This window comes from Lissotriton vulgaris, chromosome 11 (genome assembly GCF_964263255.1).
Source record: "Lissotriton vulgaris chromosome 11, aLisVul1.2, whole genome shotgun sequence".
NCBI lineage: Eukaryota > Metazoa > Chordata > Amphibia > Caudata > Salamandridae > Lissotriton > Lissotriton vulgaris.
Genome location: NC_141699.1, coordinates 1,068,238,962 through 1,068,258,056, shown reverse-complemented (window position 1 = coordinate 1,068,258,056; position 19,095 = coordinate 1,068,238,962). Strand labels below are relative to the sequence as shown.

The 19,095-nt window shown below is 42.8% G+C and overlaps 1 protein-coding gene across 3 annotated transcripts in view; it reads left to right on the top strand.

Moving 5' to 3' along the window:
* EIF4G1 (eukaryotic translation initiation factor 4 gamma 1) overlaps positions 1-19,095 on the top strand; it is a 1,004,595-nt gene that overhangs the window by 182,734 nt on the left and 802,766 nt on the right. For all 3 annotated transcript variants that reach the window (XM_086944451.1, XM_086944450.1, XM_086944449.1), the window contains exon 4: positions 12,607-12,693. In XM_086944451.1, coding sequence (XP_086800577.1) covers positions 12,607-12,693 — 87 coding nt within the window. The remainder of the gene's footprint in view (positions 1-12,606; positions 12,694-19,095) is intronic.

Below are 19,095 nucleotides of genomic sequence, written 5' to 3'. Positions count from 1 at the left end.
CCAAGTCTGTCTACATCGAGACATAGAGAAAAATTGCTGTAGAGAAACAAATGGTCAGGAAATTGAGACTAAGAAGATTACTATCAACTTCTGACTAAGAATATTCCAGGGTGTATTTGCCATCATCGCTCATTCTTAGTCTGAACTGTCCGCCGCTTGCTCAGTCTGCACCTATTTCACATTTTGCATCCACCACATCCTCAGTAAGACAACTTTCGGAGTTCCTTTTCTGGCAAGACCTCCAGCTTCCACTTGGAAATCAAGATCTCTTCAGTCCAGAACGTGCCATGGATTTTCGAACATGAGTGCTTTGGAGAGATTGTCATTGTTCTCAGCATTTCTCGAAACACTCCTCTCCGTTTCGTCCTAGGTCCATACATAGGTCACGATCATGGCAGAGTGCATTTTATTCCACCTATTCCTCCAGTACTGGAAGATACTTCCTGACACTGACTGATTCTCTCCAGCCAAGGTTCTTGCCAGTTGATGACAATCCGTTTCAAAAGGTGCTTGTACAAGTGACTACAAAACTGAACGCTTAATTGACTGCTCCATCAATGTGTACATCATTGATCTTTGCAACTCTAAACCAATGGGCAGCATCAAGGCCCCTTCTAGACTTCAGAAAAAAAATGAAGTCTCTGGGGCAGAACCAGTTATTCCTGCGGTCAGATCTTACTCCTGATTAGGAAAGGGCTTTCTACTAAGTTTTTATCCACCGTGCCACCAGACAAATGTAAGCAACTAGATTCACTGGGACGCTTGGTATGCAGTACAGATGCCACAACCATGAAACCGGCCAGTGCATCTTCCTTGCTAGGCAGGTATGACAGATCCTTTGGAACTCCCTGCATCAGTTTGTTAAACACTTCCCAAGAGACTGCAGAGAAGACTTCCTCTAAATCATGAATAAAGGCATGATGGTCTTGAACCAAGTGATGAGTGCTGCTGCAGATTTATCCTTTCTCTCAGCCCATGGCTGCTGTCACAGTTTGGCCCTCAGACAACATTCTTGGCTTCTTATGACACTCGAGCAGGAATCTCAGCAGACAATACTTAATCTTCCTTTCTCTGGTAACACTGTTTGGGAATCATACAGATGATGAAATGGCTCGAATTAAGACCTAGCTGGAGACCTTGAAGGTGGTTGGTCTGTAGAAATGCAAGGAGCAACGAAAGCATTCTTATAAACCTTAGGAAAGACATTTCTATCCATTGGTTGCAACACCTCCGGTGTTGCAAGGACATCGCCAACAGCGGCAGAAAATAACTTTCCACCTGTACCAAAGGCGTCGGCCAAATGAAGAGCTTGCCATCAACCAGCTCAAGCTAGGAAAGCTTCCCACATCCTCAACAATGAGCCTCTGCTTTCCCTCCTTCTGTTACCCACTCTGGGAAGTTGTGGGTAGGAGCAGAATTCTCATTATCGAACAGTAAAAATCCATAACAAATAATGCCTGGGTTCCTAATATGGTACAGAATGTTTCTCAAATTCACCTGCCCTCAACTGTAGCGAGGCCCTCTTGGACCTGCTTTGGTTCTCCTTTTAGTTTTATACTTTTCACATTTTAGCACTTATTTTTAATATAAACACTGTACACGCTGCTTGTTTTTAGGAAACCTTTCCGGCAACATTATCTGCACACTTCAGCCAATGCTCAGGAACACAACAACATAGCCTAGTGTTACGTTGTCTGGTGGGAGACCTCTTCTAACATCTAGCCACATCATTACATCCAAGCTGTACCTCTAACATGTTAGTATTATATAAACCGTGCACTGTCCAAAAACGGGTCAGAGGGGGCCCGCCAGCCATGGCAGCTCTGCTAATTCTGGTCTGCCATTCTAATCCTGTAGAGGGGGTTTTCCAATCCAACTCCAGAAAGTCATCCAGGTATTGTGTCTCAAACTAACCTAAGAGGTCGGGCAGATCTGCTAGGTCTTAATGTCAGTCACCAGAAATCTCCCTCAACGCCAGTTCACTAATTTCATTATCTAGGAGCAGCTATTGACGCCATAAGAGCAAAAGTGTATCCTTTGGAGGAGAGACTGCTATCCATGTTTGCAGTGTCAGTTTCTCGTGAGTCTTTTATCCAATGATGAGAAGTGTAATCTCTTCTAGGATCAATGGCCTCTTGCATACATTTCCACTACAAGAGTTTTGAAAGACCAGTGGAGTCTGAGTTTGGCAGCATGGCTCATGAGCTCATACAATATGGACATTTAAAGTTATCACATAAATGCATGAGTTTTCTTGGAGGCTAAATGTCCAACACTTTCAGCTTAATCTCTTAAATAAGATTCTGTATCTGGTGTTCTGACCAGATCTTTGATTCAGCTACTGGCCAAAAAGTTCTACTCCAATACTTGCTTAATCTGGCTTGCCATTCTCTCCTATTAGTCAATTTGGCAGCAATTCCTGCCTATAGAAAAGGTTATTCACAAACCTCTTTTTTCAAAGTGTCATTCACGTCTTCCTGGAGGGTATAGTTTCCCTTCAATACGCTGTCACTACCCTCTTTAGGAATTGAACATAGTACACACGTTTAATGGCATCGCATTTTGCGCCAATCCACAAGGACTCATTGGAACACTTTTCTTGGATGGCTGCTTTCATAGTAGCCATCACGTCCGCATGTAGCGTTAGTGAGATTCAAGCTTAATATTTTACAAACTATATACAGTATTCAATAGCAGTAAGGTGGTTATTATGAGGACTCAACTGAAATTCCTGCCCAAAGTTGTTTTGGATTTTAACCTTGACCAATTACTTTGCTTACATTCTTTCAGCACCCTGCCACGGCACCAGAAAGAACTCACCAGGCTTTAGATGTTTGGAGAGTCTTAAAATTGTATTTAGACAAAACAAGACATCTGCAAGTCTCCTCAATTGTTTGTAAACTATGGCCTGGTACGTACAAGTTTAGCCATGTCTAACCAATCTGTATCCAGGTGGGGGATTTCTTGCCTACTGTTATGCTACCAGAAAGAAAATGTTTTGTTCGGTAGATAAAAAGTTAATTCCACTAGAGGGAAAGCAGCTACAGCTGCTTTGACTATTCCTATTATGCAGAGCAGCTATGTAGAAATCTGTTCACACTTTTACCAGACTCTATTATTTGGACTACGATGCAAGCGTAGACTGCTGTACAACATGTCTTGACGTAAATAGAAAGAGCGCTATGGCGCAGCCATCACTAACCCAAAGATATGTTGCACAGCAGCCAGTGCCACTGTGTAATATGCCTTAAACCAGGTAGGTGGGGTGGCATGCAACTATATCAGAGAGGGTGTGGCGTAATTGCCAGAACTGCACAATGCGGAACTTAGTTTAAGCTTTGTCTCAACATTTTGCAATTCTGGTGAAATCTGTTAATTGCCCTGTGCCTAAAAACCAAAATAGATTGTGTTACTGTGTAATGTAACTCGTGCCCATGTAAAGCGCTCCAATACCTTCGGGTCGAGTAACCTAAATCAGCAAAAAAAAGCAACAAGAGGGAGGGAGGGTGGGAAATAAAGGTGGGGATGATTGGGTTACCGAAAAGGATGGTAGGGGTTAAGTGAAAGTAAGTACTTGAAGTAGGCTGTCTCCCTTGGAAGGCCACAGGAAGCAGTACATGCTCTATGCTCCACAGCAAAGACAGAACTGAAGCACAGGAAAGCCAACCAATAGAAAGCAAAAAAACTAATAACATGGGAGCCAACCATTAGTAAGTAAAGAACATTAATAGGTGAGCTTTAAGCCCCTTTTAATTTTACATTTTCTCAAGCATTTTTGCAAGCACAAATCATGGTTTGGGTCAAGATCTTTGTAGCTAGTAGATAAGAACTCATGTCCCGGAATGCTGCGTGCCTGCTATGACTGTTCATGCGCTGTGGGATATGGCGGGCACTGTAATCCCTAATCTCCCTCAGGAATACCTGGTTTACTTTTGAGACCTAATCAAAGATAGTCTGGCGGCATCCGGAGAGTTACTCCGTTTTGGATACAGCCTATTTGTTTGGTGAGTCTATTGGGACATCATCGCTGTTCGCAGACAGGCCTACTGAGTCTGGATTTTCTTCTGATGTCCAGTTTTCCCTTCTAGACTTCCACGACACCAAACTATTTGGGGAGGTAGCAGCCGTGGAACATTTCCCTTGGTCTGCAACTCCCAAAAATATTAGTTTCATAGGTTTTGTGGATTTGGGAGAGGCTTAACAGCTTCAAGCTGCCCCGTCAGTGTAGAACAACCAATACAGCCATGACAGGAAAGCTACTTTTATTCTATAGGTTCATTTCAGGCTGCTAAGAAGCCAGGTTTCCCTTTAGCCACAGGTCTCAAAGGCCATAGTTCTAGACCTTTGAGTCTTACAAACTTTGGAAGAGGGCTATTCCGTACCCGTCCAGTCTCCTCCTTTCATCCCTTATTGATGAAACTATATAGTGTACACGCGTTCAGTATTTATCATGTGCACATATCCAAGTAACATGTTTGATGTTTGCTTTTATAACACTTCAGAATTACAAAAAAGTGCTTTCATAACTACAGAAATGTTGAAATACTTGTACAGTTTAATTGCAAGCTATTTGTTAGAAAACGACCTTACATCCTACAGCCCTCAATTTCACACTACCTCTAACCCAGCACAATCGTTCATTACTTCTACTGTTCGTTCTCTGGCTGCAAAGTTAGAGGATTTGTAAACTCCAATCTCTGGATAAATTAAGCCATACTTTGTAAGAAGACATAAGCTGACATTTGACCTGTCTTTGAATGCACAGCTCATGTGACCAGATAAATATTTAAAGCTATCGTTAATGTTCTTTCTCTTTATGAACCAGCAGAACACTTGTTCTATGCCAGTATGTGCTTGCTACTTAGACCTGGCAAGTGGATCCTCAAAATAACTCTTCCTGAGAACGACGCGCCACAGCGAGTGGGCAAATAGATTTTTTAACCTCATGCGCGCTAGCATTCCGCTTGCACGCTGAGATTTGCGAAAACGCACTTTACGTGACGAGCTGGGCTCGTCATCAGCGTGCGAGGAGGCTACGCCATGACGAGCCCAGCTCGTCATCAACCTGGAAAGGGTTAAGGCCTGGTATTTCATGGAAATCTGTTCGAGGTGAGATCTGCATGTACATGTAACTACCGAAAGAAAGTTACTTACTTTTGGTAACTGTTGCTAGTTGATACTCTACTAGCAGATTCCTCACAAGAATTATAAAATAAGAGCCCTATATTCTGTTGCACTGTTAGATTTCAGCCTAGTCATGTGTGCGCCTTACGTGTGAAATGTGATTAGAAACTAAAGATGGCGGGGTGCTAGATGGGTGTCTGTCACAGGAGCATCTCTGCTAGTGTCAGATGGAGCTGGTGCCACCTACTATCGGCAGAGATATGGAGAAAGGTTTTCTGGACTAGTCGGGAAACCGTGAGAGTATTCAAGACTTTAGGAATCTGCATGTGGATAGAGTATCTACCAGAAATTCTGTTACCAACGGTAAGTAACTTTTTCATTTAATTACGCACCAGGCAGTAAAATGATTGTGCATTAGTCTTTAAATTGTGTTCTTCGGAGCGTTAAAGATCTCTTCGTGCTACAAGACCTTTTTCCCAGCTGGTCTCAACTTGAAAGCCACTGGTACTGTAGGCAGATCGCTGCGGTTTATACAATGTTTTGCATATATTAGTGTCCTGCTACCTTGCCAGAACAGCCATTCTAGAACTTGACCACGACATGGAAAAATATGTAGGATAGTTTACATGGAGAATGAGCCTTCCAATGAATTCTTTCATATGTGGCAATGCACGTCAAACCTACTCCAAAAGTATGGTATATCCTTTAATTGATCCACTTGAGTAAATTATCCATATTGGATTTCTCCCAGGTTACTCAAATTGATTTTTGCTATGAAAGATCACGTTGCATCTGCACGAGAGGATATTGAAGACCAGAAACAAAAATGCATCCCTTTCAAAAAGTGAAATTGATTAGTCTTTGACAAATTTTATTTCAATTTTTTAGTTTGTCCAATCAATCAAGAACACTAAAATGCTAAATGGCACTATTAACTCGTAAATCTGTAAGTATGTGTTCACTCGGCGATAAACTCACTGCTCCAGGAATTTGGCCAGGCGTTTAGGTCAGTGGTGTCTCTAAACCTGATTTTGATGTAGGGCCACTGCTTTCAATACCATGACTTCTGGTTTAAGCATCATAGAATCTATATACTCCTATCTTTTCTGTAATTAGTCAGTTGAGTTCAATGAAAATAATCAAGCTACTAATGGTGTTGTAATTATGACCATTAAAGACATGGTTACATAGTTGACGCTATATGCTAGAGTACCAGCAGAGCTCCACTCCGCTTCAGACACGCTTGTCAGTAATTTTAAAAAATGATATCTTCGTGGAATGCCGTTACAGGGGTAATACAGAACACCCATTGCTGCTGTACCCCTGGCACCAAGCTAATGAGTCTTCCCATGACACACATTTGCCACTGAATTATGGACTTTAAAAGTATTTAGGAGATTAAACTGTTTTTCTCTAAACATCTGCTTATGCATTTTGAAAATACCCACATTAACATCTCGAATATACACTTTTAAATGTTGGTATACATACATTTATGCAACCAAGGAAAAGGTTCTAATTTTGTAGGCTGGACTGCACTTAGGGTAGTTAAGGGTTTTTGGGGAGCTGCCAGCTTAATGTATATGCATCACTTTTTTCTGTTTTGCATCTGTGCTTGAGCATTTGATGACCGGAGGTGATGGAGATAAGGGAGCTGGAATCAACCTGATTGAGCGTCTCTACCAGTACCTCAAAGTAGAGGAAATTTATTATTGCGGTATCCGGATTCCTGAAGGGTCTAGTGTGTAGAAACCCATTTGCAATCACTGCTGTTTGTTGCTGTTCACACTAGATGATGCGAAGTTGTAAAGGAACCCTAATTTCTGTTTGCTTTGTCACTAAATACAAAGATTTTTTCATTAACCTTGGTTATAGTGTACACCTGATCTGTGATCCGAGATCAGTTCAGATGGCTATATAACTTCTTAGACTTACACCTTCAGATTAGTTCTGGTTGTTACCTTTCCGCGACAATCAACCTACTCTACTTGGAGAACATTAGTTTTAGTGACTCCATTGTCCCCACATTACCATTACATTGGTTGATAGCCAGCCTCACAAGGGATAAGTGGATTGTCCTTTCTTGTTGTTTTACTCTTTTTGGTTGCATACCTTCGCAGCTATTTCCAATTTCTAAATGACCGAACCTTCTCTTTAAGATTTGAAAATAGTCGTGCAGGTTTGTCACAGACTCCTACTACTCTCCTCCTTTGCCTTATTCCAACAAATTGTGTTTACTGCAATACTTTTATATGTATATTAGTCTTGGAAAAGTCTTTGACGAAGCACGTGTGGGCTGTATCCACACCCTATTTCAGTCTTTCTCGATTTAATGTACAAATGTACCAACATCAGTTTTTCTTCTGTGATACTGCTGGTTCTGTCATCACAAGGACTTCATCCATATATATTTTTTATAGCAAACGTCCACTTGTGGAAATATGACTTTCTGTAAATACAAGAAAATGTTTCATATCGAGAAACTGAAATAAATGTGACCACTTGGGCCATTGAATTTATTTTGGACTATTCACCTTACACTAAACATTACCATTGATATATATACTCTTGTGGTGTTTCAGACTATTTAACACTTTCTTTAAGTGAGACATTCCACCCTGTTCAAGCTGTGCCCTTCTGGTAGCAAAGGTTCTGTCTGGTGTAGCACCCATTTACATGTCTTTGTATATCTATTGTTTGCATTTTCTTATAAAGCCATAATGCTTATTGTTATGTGCGGATAATTACACCCACTGCTACCATTTATAAAGTTTATCTTTATAAGATGCTGTTGCAAATTTTTTTTTTAAGAGCTGCTCCTCTTTCTGCTTCTTGGTAGGACGCAGGGAAGAGGTTCTCCTGATCCACCTCCTTTCATTGTTTTCTGTTTAGCTGAACCTCCCTCTCTCATGTCGGTAAACACCAGCATAGTTAATCTAGTTTATGTTGAAAACAAATGCCATTGGGGAAAGCTTTAGGATGCAAATAAAATACACTACGTATAGTACACTAAATGTAACACGACCGGCTTAAACATGGTAGTGAGAAATATTAAACAAGACCTGAAACCATACAAAAACCTCCACTTGGTACAAACAGGTATCATTCTGCCAAGCCATGCAAAAAAATGATTCATTTATGAACACAATTCTTAAATACTTTAAAAAATGTAGCAGCGAAGAAGTGTCACCTAGTTTCAACGGGGTCATTCTAAAGTTAAACCCCTGCTGAATCAAGCGAAAGAGGGCAAGAAAAGGGCAATGATTTCGGATCTGTCATTTAAGTGTTTAGTACCTCTTGTGTACTGTATAATGATAAATAACAATGTTTGGGTTGCTTGAGGTTTTTTCTGGATTCCTGGGGGAAATGGGGTTTCCGGACCTTAAACTGTAGCCACATTTATCAGTTTTGTCCTAAGATCACAGTACTATTACATTCCAGTTGACATGGCACCATACGTTTTGCACACTCTGAGAAGACCTGTTGAGTGATCCCAGTTTAATCCAGGTGGTACAGGTGCTTAAAGTCAAATTGCAGTGAAACACGAAAGGTAACAGTAAATGGAATGTCCAGCTAGCACTTTACTTTGAAAGCACAAGATTGTAATAGCTCAGACCAGTTAAAACTTTCATGTACAAATTAAAACTCCCTCACACCTTCTGGAGCCGAGCCGAGAACCAACCTCAAATGGTTTAAAATTTATTTTTGTTGAATGGGCAATGTGACCCATGGGTGGAAGTTTGTAAGTGACTGAGCCCAGAAGCAATTGGGTTTATGAGGTTAGTCATCTGAATGCAAATGTAAAGCTCTTTACAAAGATGTATGTTACAGCATTTGTAACTGGTTTGCCAGAACCTCTGAGTGAATGTCAAATTGATGATGGTTTTCTTATTAATTTCAGGAATGTACACACTCCACTGGGCTAAAACAAATTCCCAAACAGTTCACTCTTTAAGGTCTATATCTGTAGGTACTAGGAGAATTTGGAATGGTCTATGGGTTTCCAGTTAGTGGTGGTGAGGGGGGGGGGGGCTAATATCGCTCTAGTCCAGTGTCTTATGTCCACCGAGCACTAGACGGTATGTGGCTACTCTGTCAGTAAACACTGCATCCCTTTGAAGGAATATTGTGTGTAGTGAATGACCTGTATTGTAGGGTTCTCAAGGGATTAGGTAACCCGTAGAGGGCACTTGGGGAATGTACTGAAATGTGGAAGACAACAACCAATTTTTCAAAGCTAAGCTGTGGACTTTTGTCCCAATGGACTCTCAGGCCTCTTTACCATCAGTATCTTTGAATGATTAAACAATTTCTCATTTCAACGTAAAAAATAATTGTTCCACGGGCATGTTAATCTGCATTTACTATGGCACAAATAAAGTTTATTCATAGTTTAACCGGACACTAATTCTGTTCTCGAGCCTTCCCATCTACTAGTGAGCAGTCCCTTGTTCCCCTAGAGTTTGTTAGAAGCGGAAGAGTATTAAAGATACTGGTGCTGTCCTGGAGAGGATTCTTGTCAGATGCCCCAACAAACTACTTTTCTGTACGCAGGAAAAAGGCATTGGAATGGGTTGACTGTTCTTATCCCATCGGTTTTTCAGACTTGCTCTCATGGCCTAATGTAAAGCTCATTTAGGCACCCTGCAAATCTGTTGTGCAGTTGGCTTCCGTATGAAGTTGACTGCAATTTAACCTGCTGTGTTCTAAGCACTCTATACCAAATAACCTGACCCAAGGATAACCATTCTGTGCCTTAGTTTGGTGCGGTTTACTGTAGTTACAGTAGCTTTTAGAGAAAAAAAGGATACCAAGCCTTGGGAGAGCAAGCCTAAGAAGTTTTCCAAAATGGAGCTTTATTGCTAAATTCACTAGATTTACTACTAAGCTAAACGTTTTGAGTTAATCTCCTGATGACTTTAGAAATCCAGTTTCCTCAGTCTTTACAGCCATCAAACCCAAAATCCCTGACTCCTCAACAGCTGGCAGCTCACTGCCAAGTTCTGAACACCTTGTTTAAGCAGACACCATAATGCACAGTGGTGATATCTTTGAAAAGGTTTAAAGCAAAGCACAGTTTGCAATGGCTTCCATTCTTTTATCTGGTAACATTCTCTACTTTTGACCTGGTCTCCAATTTTTGGTTGGCTTTAGTTTGCTTCCCTGGTTGTTAAGACTTGACTAAATCTGAACTTGTGACCACTTTTAGCCCCATTTTGGCTCATGCAGATTGCTTCTTGATTCTCCTCTCTGTGTCCTAAAGCTTTATTCGCAGATCTTTTGATTCAGTAGGGGTTCTTGAATCTTTATCGTCTCACCCTGTAGAAAACAGGGGCCTTGTTCCCAAGAAACCAATGATTGACAAATCAGAATGTCACTTGGAGTCCAGAGACTACACATGGCTGGCTTTTAAGGAAGCACACATGGCTGCAGCTTTTTTTCTTGGCTCTGCAATAGCTCCTTGGTACTTTCCAGGTTCCACTATATGTAAATATTCTGGGGCTGCCAGTCTTCAAACGCCTGGAGACTGTCTTCTTGCCAATTTACATACTTAAAACCGATCATGCTGCTTTCAGGAGGGATGTGGGTTTGGGTCCATTGGGTTTTTGAATCCTAAACCATTTATGTATTTGACCTTTTGTGACACTGACATACTGGCTTTGAAAACAGCCTTTTTAATAATCTCTTCTCCTAGGGCTGAGCTTTATTTCTTGAAGGTGTATTTCTAGTTTTCCAGAAGACCAAGTGAACCTCTCCTTTTATAAAGGTTTTGATGCGATGTCATTGTATAAAGGTTGTCTATAGTTTCCTTGAAAGGACAGGCGATTTGATCATGGCAGAAATTAAACATTGCTAAGGCTATACAGAGGCTGTACCTTAAAGTTTAACATTTCCAACAAGTATAAAATGTAGGCAAATATTAGCAATTTTTCCTTAGAAAAAACATGGTTTTAATTCACCTACCGGCCAGCCTTAAACGGAATTACAATTCAGTTTTACTATTAAATTCGAAAGGATGGAAAGTCTAATAGTAAACAAGTATTCACCGTACATTATTGATCTCTGTATTAAAGTCAAGCAAATCAACTTGTAAAATCAGTCGCCAGCGCATAGGAAGGACTCGTTCGGTAGAAACTCCATTAACCCTTTTCCGTATTAAAAGCAACATTCCATTTGTAACCCTAAAAAGAGCATAATTGGTTTTGGGCTCTTTGCTCATGTAATCTTGATTTGACAGGAGGAATACTAGACCACCTCAGCCCCTCCCCTACCATTTCACTGACAGCAGTTGCTATTTGCTGTTGGAATTAGATTTGTTAATCATGTAGTCATTGCTCTTAATGTAGTGTACATTCTAATGCAGTTTTCACAAAGTGCTGAAATTCTACTGTCAACCCAGATCTCTTGTTCTAATGGCCAATTAACTACAAAGCTGGAAGTTTTGAAGTGTCTTGGCACCATAAGATTTTGTCAAAAGGAACAAATACCTTTCAAAAACCTAATCTTTTCTTGACACCTGTAGTGACCTTGCCCCCGGCAACAAAGTGAAGGGTACCATTACTATATAGATGCGTGTCTGTAGCCCATGCCTTTGAACAAGCTTTTTAGCCTCTTCAGAGATTTAAGGTCCTCTTCACATTTAAGTTTACAACATTTGCTCCCAGAAGCCTACTCGCATTGCTTAATTTTAGCTGACCACTACTAAAGCTATTCCATAAGCGCCAACTAAATCATTACCCACCAGTTTTATTTTCCCAGAACAATGCAGTTTTTAGCTAGGAAGTACTAGTTAACAAGTTTGTTAGGCCCTGATTTGGCATATGTTTTCTCCCCTCCTGGTGCTGTCTGTGCAATGAAGTCTGGTTCCTAGCCAATTTAGGACATGGGAGGGCCTAGTACAAAAATATTTCCGTCATGGGCTGTTCCTGAACTTCTGCTACTTGCATTCTTTCACAACAATCTCCCAGTCATTTACTTGCACTGCAGCGTCTACTTGGCTCAAAAGTTGGCAAAAAAATTAGTTCTGTGCTGGGCTAGTTGGTTGCTCTTTGGTTGGGGTAGGGCCTGCAACCTGGGTTTGAGTGTTGGCTCTGTGGTCCCTTGCAACACCTTGTGGAAGATTTGACATTACTGACAGCACAGCACGTAAGGTGGAGCTAACCAATTGTGGAAAGCAAGAACTGAGAGTACCAGATTCACCATGAAATTAAAGTGTTCTAGTGTAGGACTAATAGTGCCATATTCGCCATGAAGATAAAGTTCCCTAGTGTGTCACAGGGCCGTTTGTTAGATAAAAATCTCAAAGGTGAATTTCACTGTCAAAGATGTTAAAGTGTAATTAGTTGTATTTACAGGGCAGAGCATTGCACAAGACCAGCTTATTCACCAATGCTTGCTGGTCAGCCTGTCCATTACATCACTTGCTCCGAATTTTTGAGGGTCCTTTTTGCACTGACCTCCAAGTGTCTCCTTTTTCACCAGTCACTGTACCCACCTGCTCAGACGGCATCCGTGGTGTTCGGCCCGCCACAAGTTACACAAATGAATACGCCTTCTCAGACTCGGCCGGTAAGATATCTTGTGTATGTCTTTATCTGGGGAGTATCTCAGTTAATTTTGCTGTGTTGGAATGTATGGGTGGATGGAGAATCTGAAGTGTAACAGAAGGAAGGCCTTCAGGAAGTACTGAGACTTAATAGTTGATGCTTAGACACAAAGCAATATATTTTGTTCTGTGTGAATAGGAAGTTTTGTTTAGTTTGAGGGCTGCATTTTCGAATTAGATGAATCAGTTCAACTGAATATATATGCACTTTTCTGACATTCCTCATGTTGTGAATATCCTCCAGGTGCCGGACTGGATACAAAACCTTTCCCCAGCAGTGGCACTGTGCAGGAACGTTGTCCCAATAGGCATGGTCAGTGAGATACGTATGGTGCTGACTGGTGCAATGCCATGGGCTCCTGTTATTCTGCCCATCATTGAGGGTGCTCTCAATCTCCCTAGATCTTTCTAAGACACAATTCATCAGATTTTGACAGCGATTGTCAATGGCCTACCCCAAGATCTAGGTGGTTATGGGGAGGGCGCTGTTTAATTCTGGTCATAGATGTCTTAAAAATGTCTGTGATCCACGCAACATCTGCATATGGTTTCTTATAGAAACTTCTAATCGCAGATAGCTCAACTTGTGCATTTCCCCAGGCGTCCGACTGGATCCAAAATGTTTTTCTTGCAGTTCTCTCGTGCATCACCAGGTGGTATTATGCAGCTCTGTTTTGGATCTGTCTGCACCCAGAAGTGATGTTGTAGGACCCCCAAATATGCGTCCCCGACATATTTTTTCTTTTTTTTTGCCTCAGCCTACCAATACAAAGCCAGTCTGAAATTATGCAATTCTGACTGAATTTTCTCTCCAGTTTTTAAAGTTTCCAGACATATTTTTCAGACTAGAAAGTTTAAGACTTGTTGAGATTGTTACTGACAAATGCCAGTGATCCATGCACAACTCTGATTTGTGAGTGGTGTGTAGAAATGAATTGCAAGGCCATCTGCAATCAGGAAGAGACACTGTCACTGAACTCTCAGTCATCGAAGTCACTGTGCCCATTTCGGTCGCAAGTCTGAAAAAGCAAATTGTTATGCAGAGGTATTAGATGTCACACACTCTTAAAACAGAAGTAAAAACCAGTGTCCTCACTGAGTTCCTGAGCACGAAGTAAACCATCCAAGAGTCTCAGTGTCCCTTGGGATCAGGTGCATCTGGAAACACGGGTGGCAAGGTGGCATAGACCTGCACACGGGGATCCCAACTTCATGCTTCAGCACCCCAACCCAGAGAGCCTACTGCTCCAAGAATCTACCAATAACCTGAACCCTAATGCTTTTGACACCTCGGTCTGGCTAGGAATGGTAGCACATTTAAACGTTCTATAAAGGTGTAGTCTCGTCTACCAGCCTTGCCCTCAGGTCCTTGAACACTAGTCTCCTGGAGAAATTTGCACAATATGAGACCGAATAATGGATGTCTTGTGAAGTCTCCCAGAAGATGTAGCCAACCTTACAGCAATTAATCACATATGCCCAGGACGCAGTAAAATACTTCATCCGTTCAGGCTTCCACATGACTGTCTGGGTAGGGCAGTCTGGACCAGTGTGGTGGTGCTCCAGAACTCCTGGATTCGCTCTACAAGCTTTTCACCAGATGTCCATCAGTCATGGACATGTCCTACCATGGCTCTAGGCTGTTTGAAGCGAAGGTGAACTCTGCCTTTTAAAGATTTAATGAAAGCAAAGCCACGGCTCACTCTCTGGCCCTACCGCCACCTGTTCGGCAAACCTCACAGCAAACCGGAATATCAACAGTAGCAGCTTCAATACACACCCCAACAGCAACAAGCCGTCCTTTCTTTTCGGAGTAGTGGCAGGTGCTCCTGACCTTGGAACACTATTAATCCCCATCCTTCCAGTTTCACTATGGATCTGCCCCCCCACACCTCAACACCTCCCATACAACCATCAGTCCGTAATCTGAGGAGAGGTTCAAACTCTTCCACTATTGAGCAGTAGAGAGGGTGCGAGCATCAGTTTTGGTCTGGCTGTTCTCATTTCCTGGTGCTGACAAAGGACGTAGGCCATCGCCACATCTTCGATCTATGCCCTTCAAACTTCTTTGTCCAGAAGGACAAGTTAAAAATGCTGTTCCTGACCATAGTACTGTCTACACCACATCAAGGAGACTGAGCTTTGGGTTTGCTGGGTGCCCATTGGCAGGTTTCCGTCCTTCAGCCCAACAAACCCTACATGCATTTTCAGATACATCAAATACTTATTCGCCATGTCTCCCATTGGCCTTTACTGTGCAACTCGGGGGTTCACAAAGGTGATGATTGCTGCAGCCAGTCTGTGGTGCTTGGGAATACCAGTCTCACCATATCTTGACTGGCTACTGTAGGCGGGCTCGCCTGAAGACGGCATCTAACTTGTTATTGTTGGGCTTTTCCATCCACGTGCCAAAGGTCATTTCTTTATGGAGTTTTATATAGCGCTAACTATACCCAGAGGTGTCGGAGCGCTTTACATAAGCACCAGTTACGTTGCATACGGACACAGTCATTTTTGTTAGGCACGGGGAGATTAAGTGATTTGCCCAGAATCACAGAATGCTGAGCGTCCCTGCTGAGACTCTAACCCGATTCCCCAGCTCGGAGGTCGACCGCCCTAGCCGTTTGGCCACATTTTCTCCCAAGTTACACCTGACTCCTTCTCAATGTCTCCCCTTTTATTGGAGTGATCCTAGACACTGCTTTTTGGCTACCTCAAGTCCACGACATTCGGGCTTTGATCTGTTTTACTCTTTGACCTGGATCTTAGTTAGTGACTGAGTTTTCTGGTCCCCTTTTTCTTCGGCCTCCTGCTTGTGGACTACACGCAGTAGCACATGCAGGCTCTGCAATGAGATTTAAAGCCTTAGTAGGCTCAGCACCAAGGAGACCAAGTCCATCCAGATGTCCAAGGAGACTGAAACATCTGCAGTGGGTGCTGCTTGACTGCAATTGAACAAGCAAGCTGACCCCTCTTTCTACCCCACCCAGAGCAAACTGTTGTGATGGATGCACCATTGCGGAGTTGGGTGGCCACCTGGTAGAGGTGAGGTTTAGGGATCTCTGGCAGAGGCTTGCCTTAACATCAGCTTGTTGTAGTTATGAGCTTGGCACTAAGGGCTTTTACTCCCAACCATTGAGGGGGAAAACTGGTTCTCAGAGAACCAGACCTCCCTACTCTGGTATTGCCATTAGCAGGGCAAAGTGGTGCCCTGGACCCTCTGCTAGTGGTCTCCAAGTCTCTGGATGTGGTTGAAAGTTCAGGGCATATCTCTGATCACCTAGAATCTGTTACGATCTTTAAATGCCAGGACAGACTAACCCTGACTAATTTTTGCCTAGCGATCACAAACCGCAGTGACACTTGGAGGTGGCACCAGGGCATCTTCCAGCACTGGGTAGAACCCTGTCTTGATGTATTCACCATTGCAGAGAACGCACCGTGTTGAAAGTTTTGCATGTTGCGGTATACTCTTCACCAGCATTGTGGTCGACAGTCTGATAGGTTTTCCGCTGCTGCCTCTCTTGCCTGGAATGCTGAAAGAGTGCAAGATAGACCATGCCCAAGACATCCTAGTGGCTCTGGACTGGGCGAGGAGTGTGCTATTCGGAACCTCTGGCTAGGAGTGCGTGTCTTCTGATCCAGCTGCCCCTTCGGGAGGAACACATGGCAGCAGCAAGGCTGGGTCCTGCATCCGAGCCTGCACAATCTACACTTCCATGCATGGAGATTGAGCAGTGATAGTTGACTGCTTTTGACCTTCACCCCAAAATGATTGGTGTTATCTTGGCAGACAGACGTTCATCCACCATATCTGTATGAGCAGGACACTTGGAAAAGATTGGTGTTCCTCATGTAACGCCCAACCTTCAAATGCACAATTATCTGATATCCTGGTGTTCTTCCTTTCTTTAGCCCAGCAAGGCCTTGTGGCAACACCTGAATGTTATCATTTGCCCTCTTTATGGTCCCTGGACCAGCTATCTCTCCAATTCACCAGTTATGAGGATTTTGGAGGGGTTGATCCATATGTTCCTGCTACCACCATTTATTATGCCGTAGTTAGACCTTAATTTGGTCCCGACTTAGCTGTGCATTGACTCGAGGAGTGCATTTCAGGTGTTCTATCTGCTCAGCATCAAGACTGCATTCCTTATTGACAGAACATCTGAGGCAATTGTCTGTGATACAGCCTTTAATCTGTTTACCCAGAAAAGCTAGCCTCTGCACAAGTGGCATTCCTGCCAAAGGTAGAAACACCCTTCAACATTGGGCAATCCATCACCTTACATGCCTCCAATGCACCACTCCATCCCTCCAAGGAGCAAGGGCAACTCCCTCTGGACCACAAGAGGCCCTTGAGTTTCCACCTTGACCGAGCCAGGATGACCAACTTTTCTTTAGTTTCTTTAGCTAGGGAAAAGGGCAAAGTGGTGCAATAGAGAACCATCTCCTGGTGGATTGTTAAGCAACAAGATCTGTAATGGGCTAGCTAAAGAGCAACTACCGGATGTATTGTGCCCTCGTTCCACTGTTGCATTGTGTTGCTATGGTTGTAGGAACAGTATATTAGACCAACACTAACTTCAAAGTATGGAGACTTAGTCCACATTTACCACCAGTAAGTGTTGATTGGTTTCGGCTAGCTCACAGTACCACATCCAACTGCTAAACTGAAACTGGTAACAGGTCATTGGCAAACTCAAACATGACACTGGTTCCTAAGGAATCAGTGGAAATCGATCTAACCCTTTTGTTTGGTCACTCTAGCATGCACACTGTAAACAGTAGAACGATAAGACAATGCATTTTAAAACATTTATTGAAATGATCGTATTCTTGCATAAAAAGCAAGAGCTGTAGTAGGAAAGATGAGACGTTACTGTAATCAGGATTTTTAGAGTGGTAAACAATATGAACTATTCAACCATGTTATGAGTTGCTAATGTTTGCTTACTCATAGCTGTATCGAATACAGTACTAAACAGATAGCTGGTGCATCATTCTGCCAGATCAATGGGATAATCTAAACCCTGTACCCTGGTCTTTGGTCTCAGGAAGCTTGTTGCAGTGCACAGGTAGTCTTCCTTAGCAGAATGGAGGTTGGAGTCATCAGGGCTGCGTCTCAGTTTGCAGCGGGTCTGACAATCCAGCATAGAAATGCTTCTCTCCAAAAGCTTTAGCATGGAAGCTGCCCGTATGAGGTGAAAAATTTAGTGTATCCTAACGAGCATAGAAAGAAGGGAAAACAGTGGCATTGTGTTTTTCATGAACGACCCTGGAACTGTACAGACTACAAGATGTTTGCGCCTATCAGAGATGCATACAGCACATTCACGTGTTAGCAGGAAAGTGTAGCAGAGGGATCCTGTCTTCTAGCTCTTGTCATTTGCTAGTCAGCAACATGGGCATCTCTCCACACGTTTATGAAGCAGTACTGCCTAGACAACCAGGTGTGACAGGCCTAGCACACCACGTGCTCTGCCTTGCAAGATTTCCTTGTCCAGACCATTCAACAGACTCCACCTGGGAAGGACTGCTTAACAAAGGTAAGTTACTTGTTTGGGACTGAACACGATCCTTGGACATCCTACTCGTTTGCAGCCACAGGCCATCGGAGAACGGAAGTCAACGTTTTTTTTTTTTTCTTCGGCCAAAGCCTGCGGGGACATGCCATAGCACTTCCTGTAATTTTCCGGTCTATGTTCTAAAAAAGATTACCATAAAAAAAATGTCCAACTCCTGAAACTTCAGTCACTGGTTTTCTCTTTGGTACTAATTCTGATATAGAAAAAGCTGATCCAGAGAAGAGCTACCCTTCTGTGTCTTTTTGACTGTCTTTTTTTGATGTTTGTCGAAGTTTTTTTCTGGTGTTGAGGGAATGTTCTATAGAAAGGTAGGGTTCAGGCCATGTGGGCCTGTCACTGCACCATGCTGGTTACAGCTCTCATAGCCAAGAGGCCTGTAGAGATGATTCTAATATCAGACGTAGTAAATGGTGGTTGTTCCCTCTGCTTTCAAATACCCAAGAAATCCTAAGGTGTTTAACCTATTCTAGACCTCGGAACAATCAATCTGTTCCTCAGGAAGGCGAAATTCAAGATGCTCACTTTGCTCAGGTCTTGTCTGCCCAAGACAGGGTAGTTGGTAGCGTTTGATTTGCAGGATGCGTATTTTCCCATCCTCACCCTACCAGCTACAGGCATTACCAACGGTTCAAGGTAAGCTGTAAGCACTTTCAGTTCACCGCACGCCCCTTTGACCTTACCAGCGCCCCTCTGGTGTTCACCAAGTTGATGGCATTGGTAGCAGCTCATCTATACAGGTTGAGGGGGAAGTGGGTTGCCCCCTGCACCGTCACACTT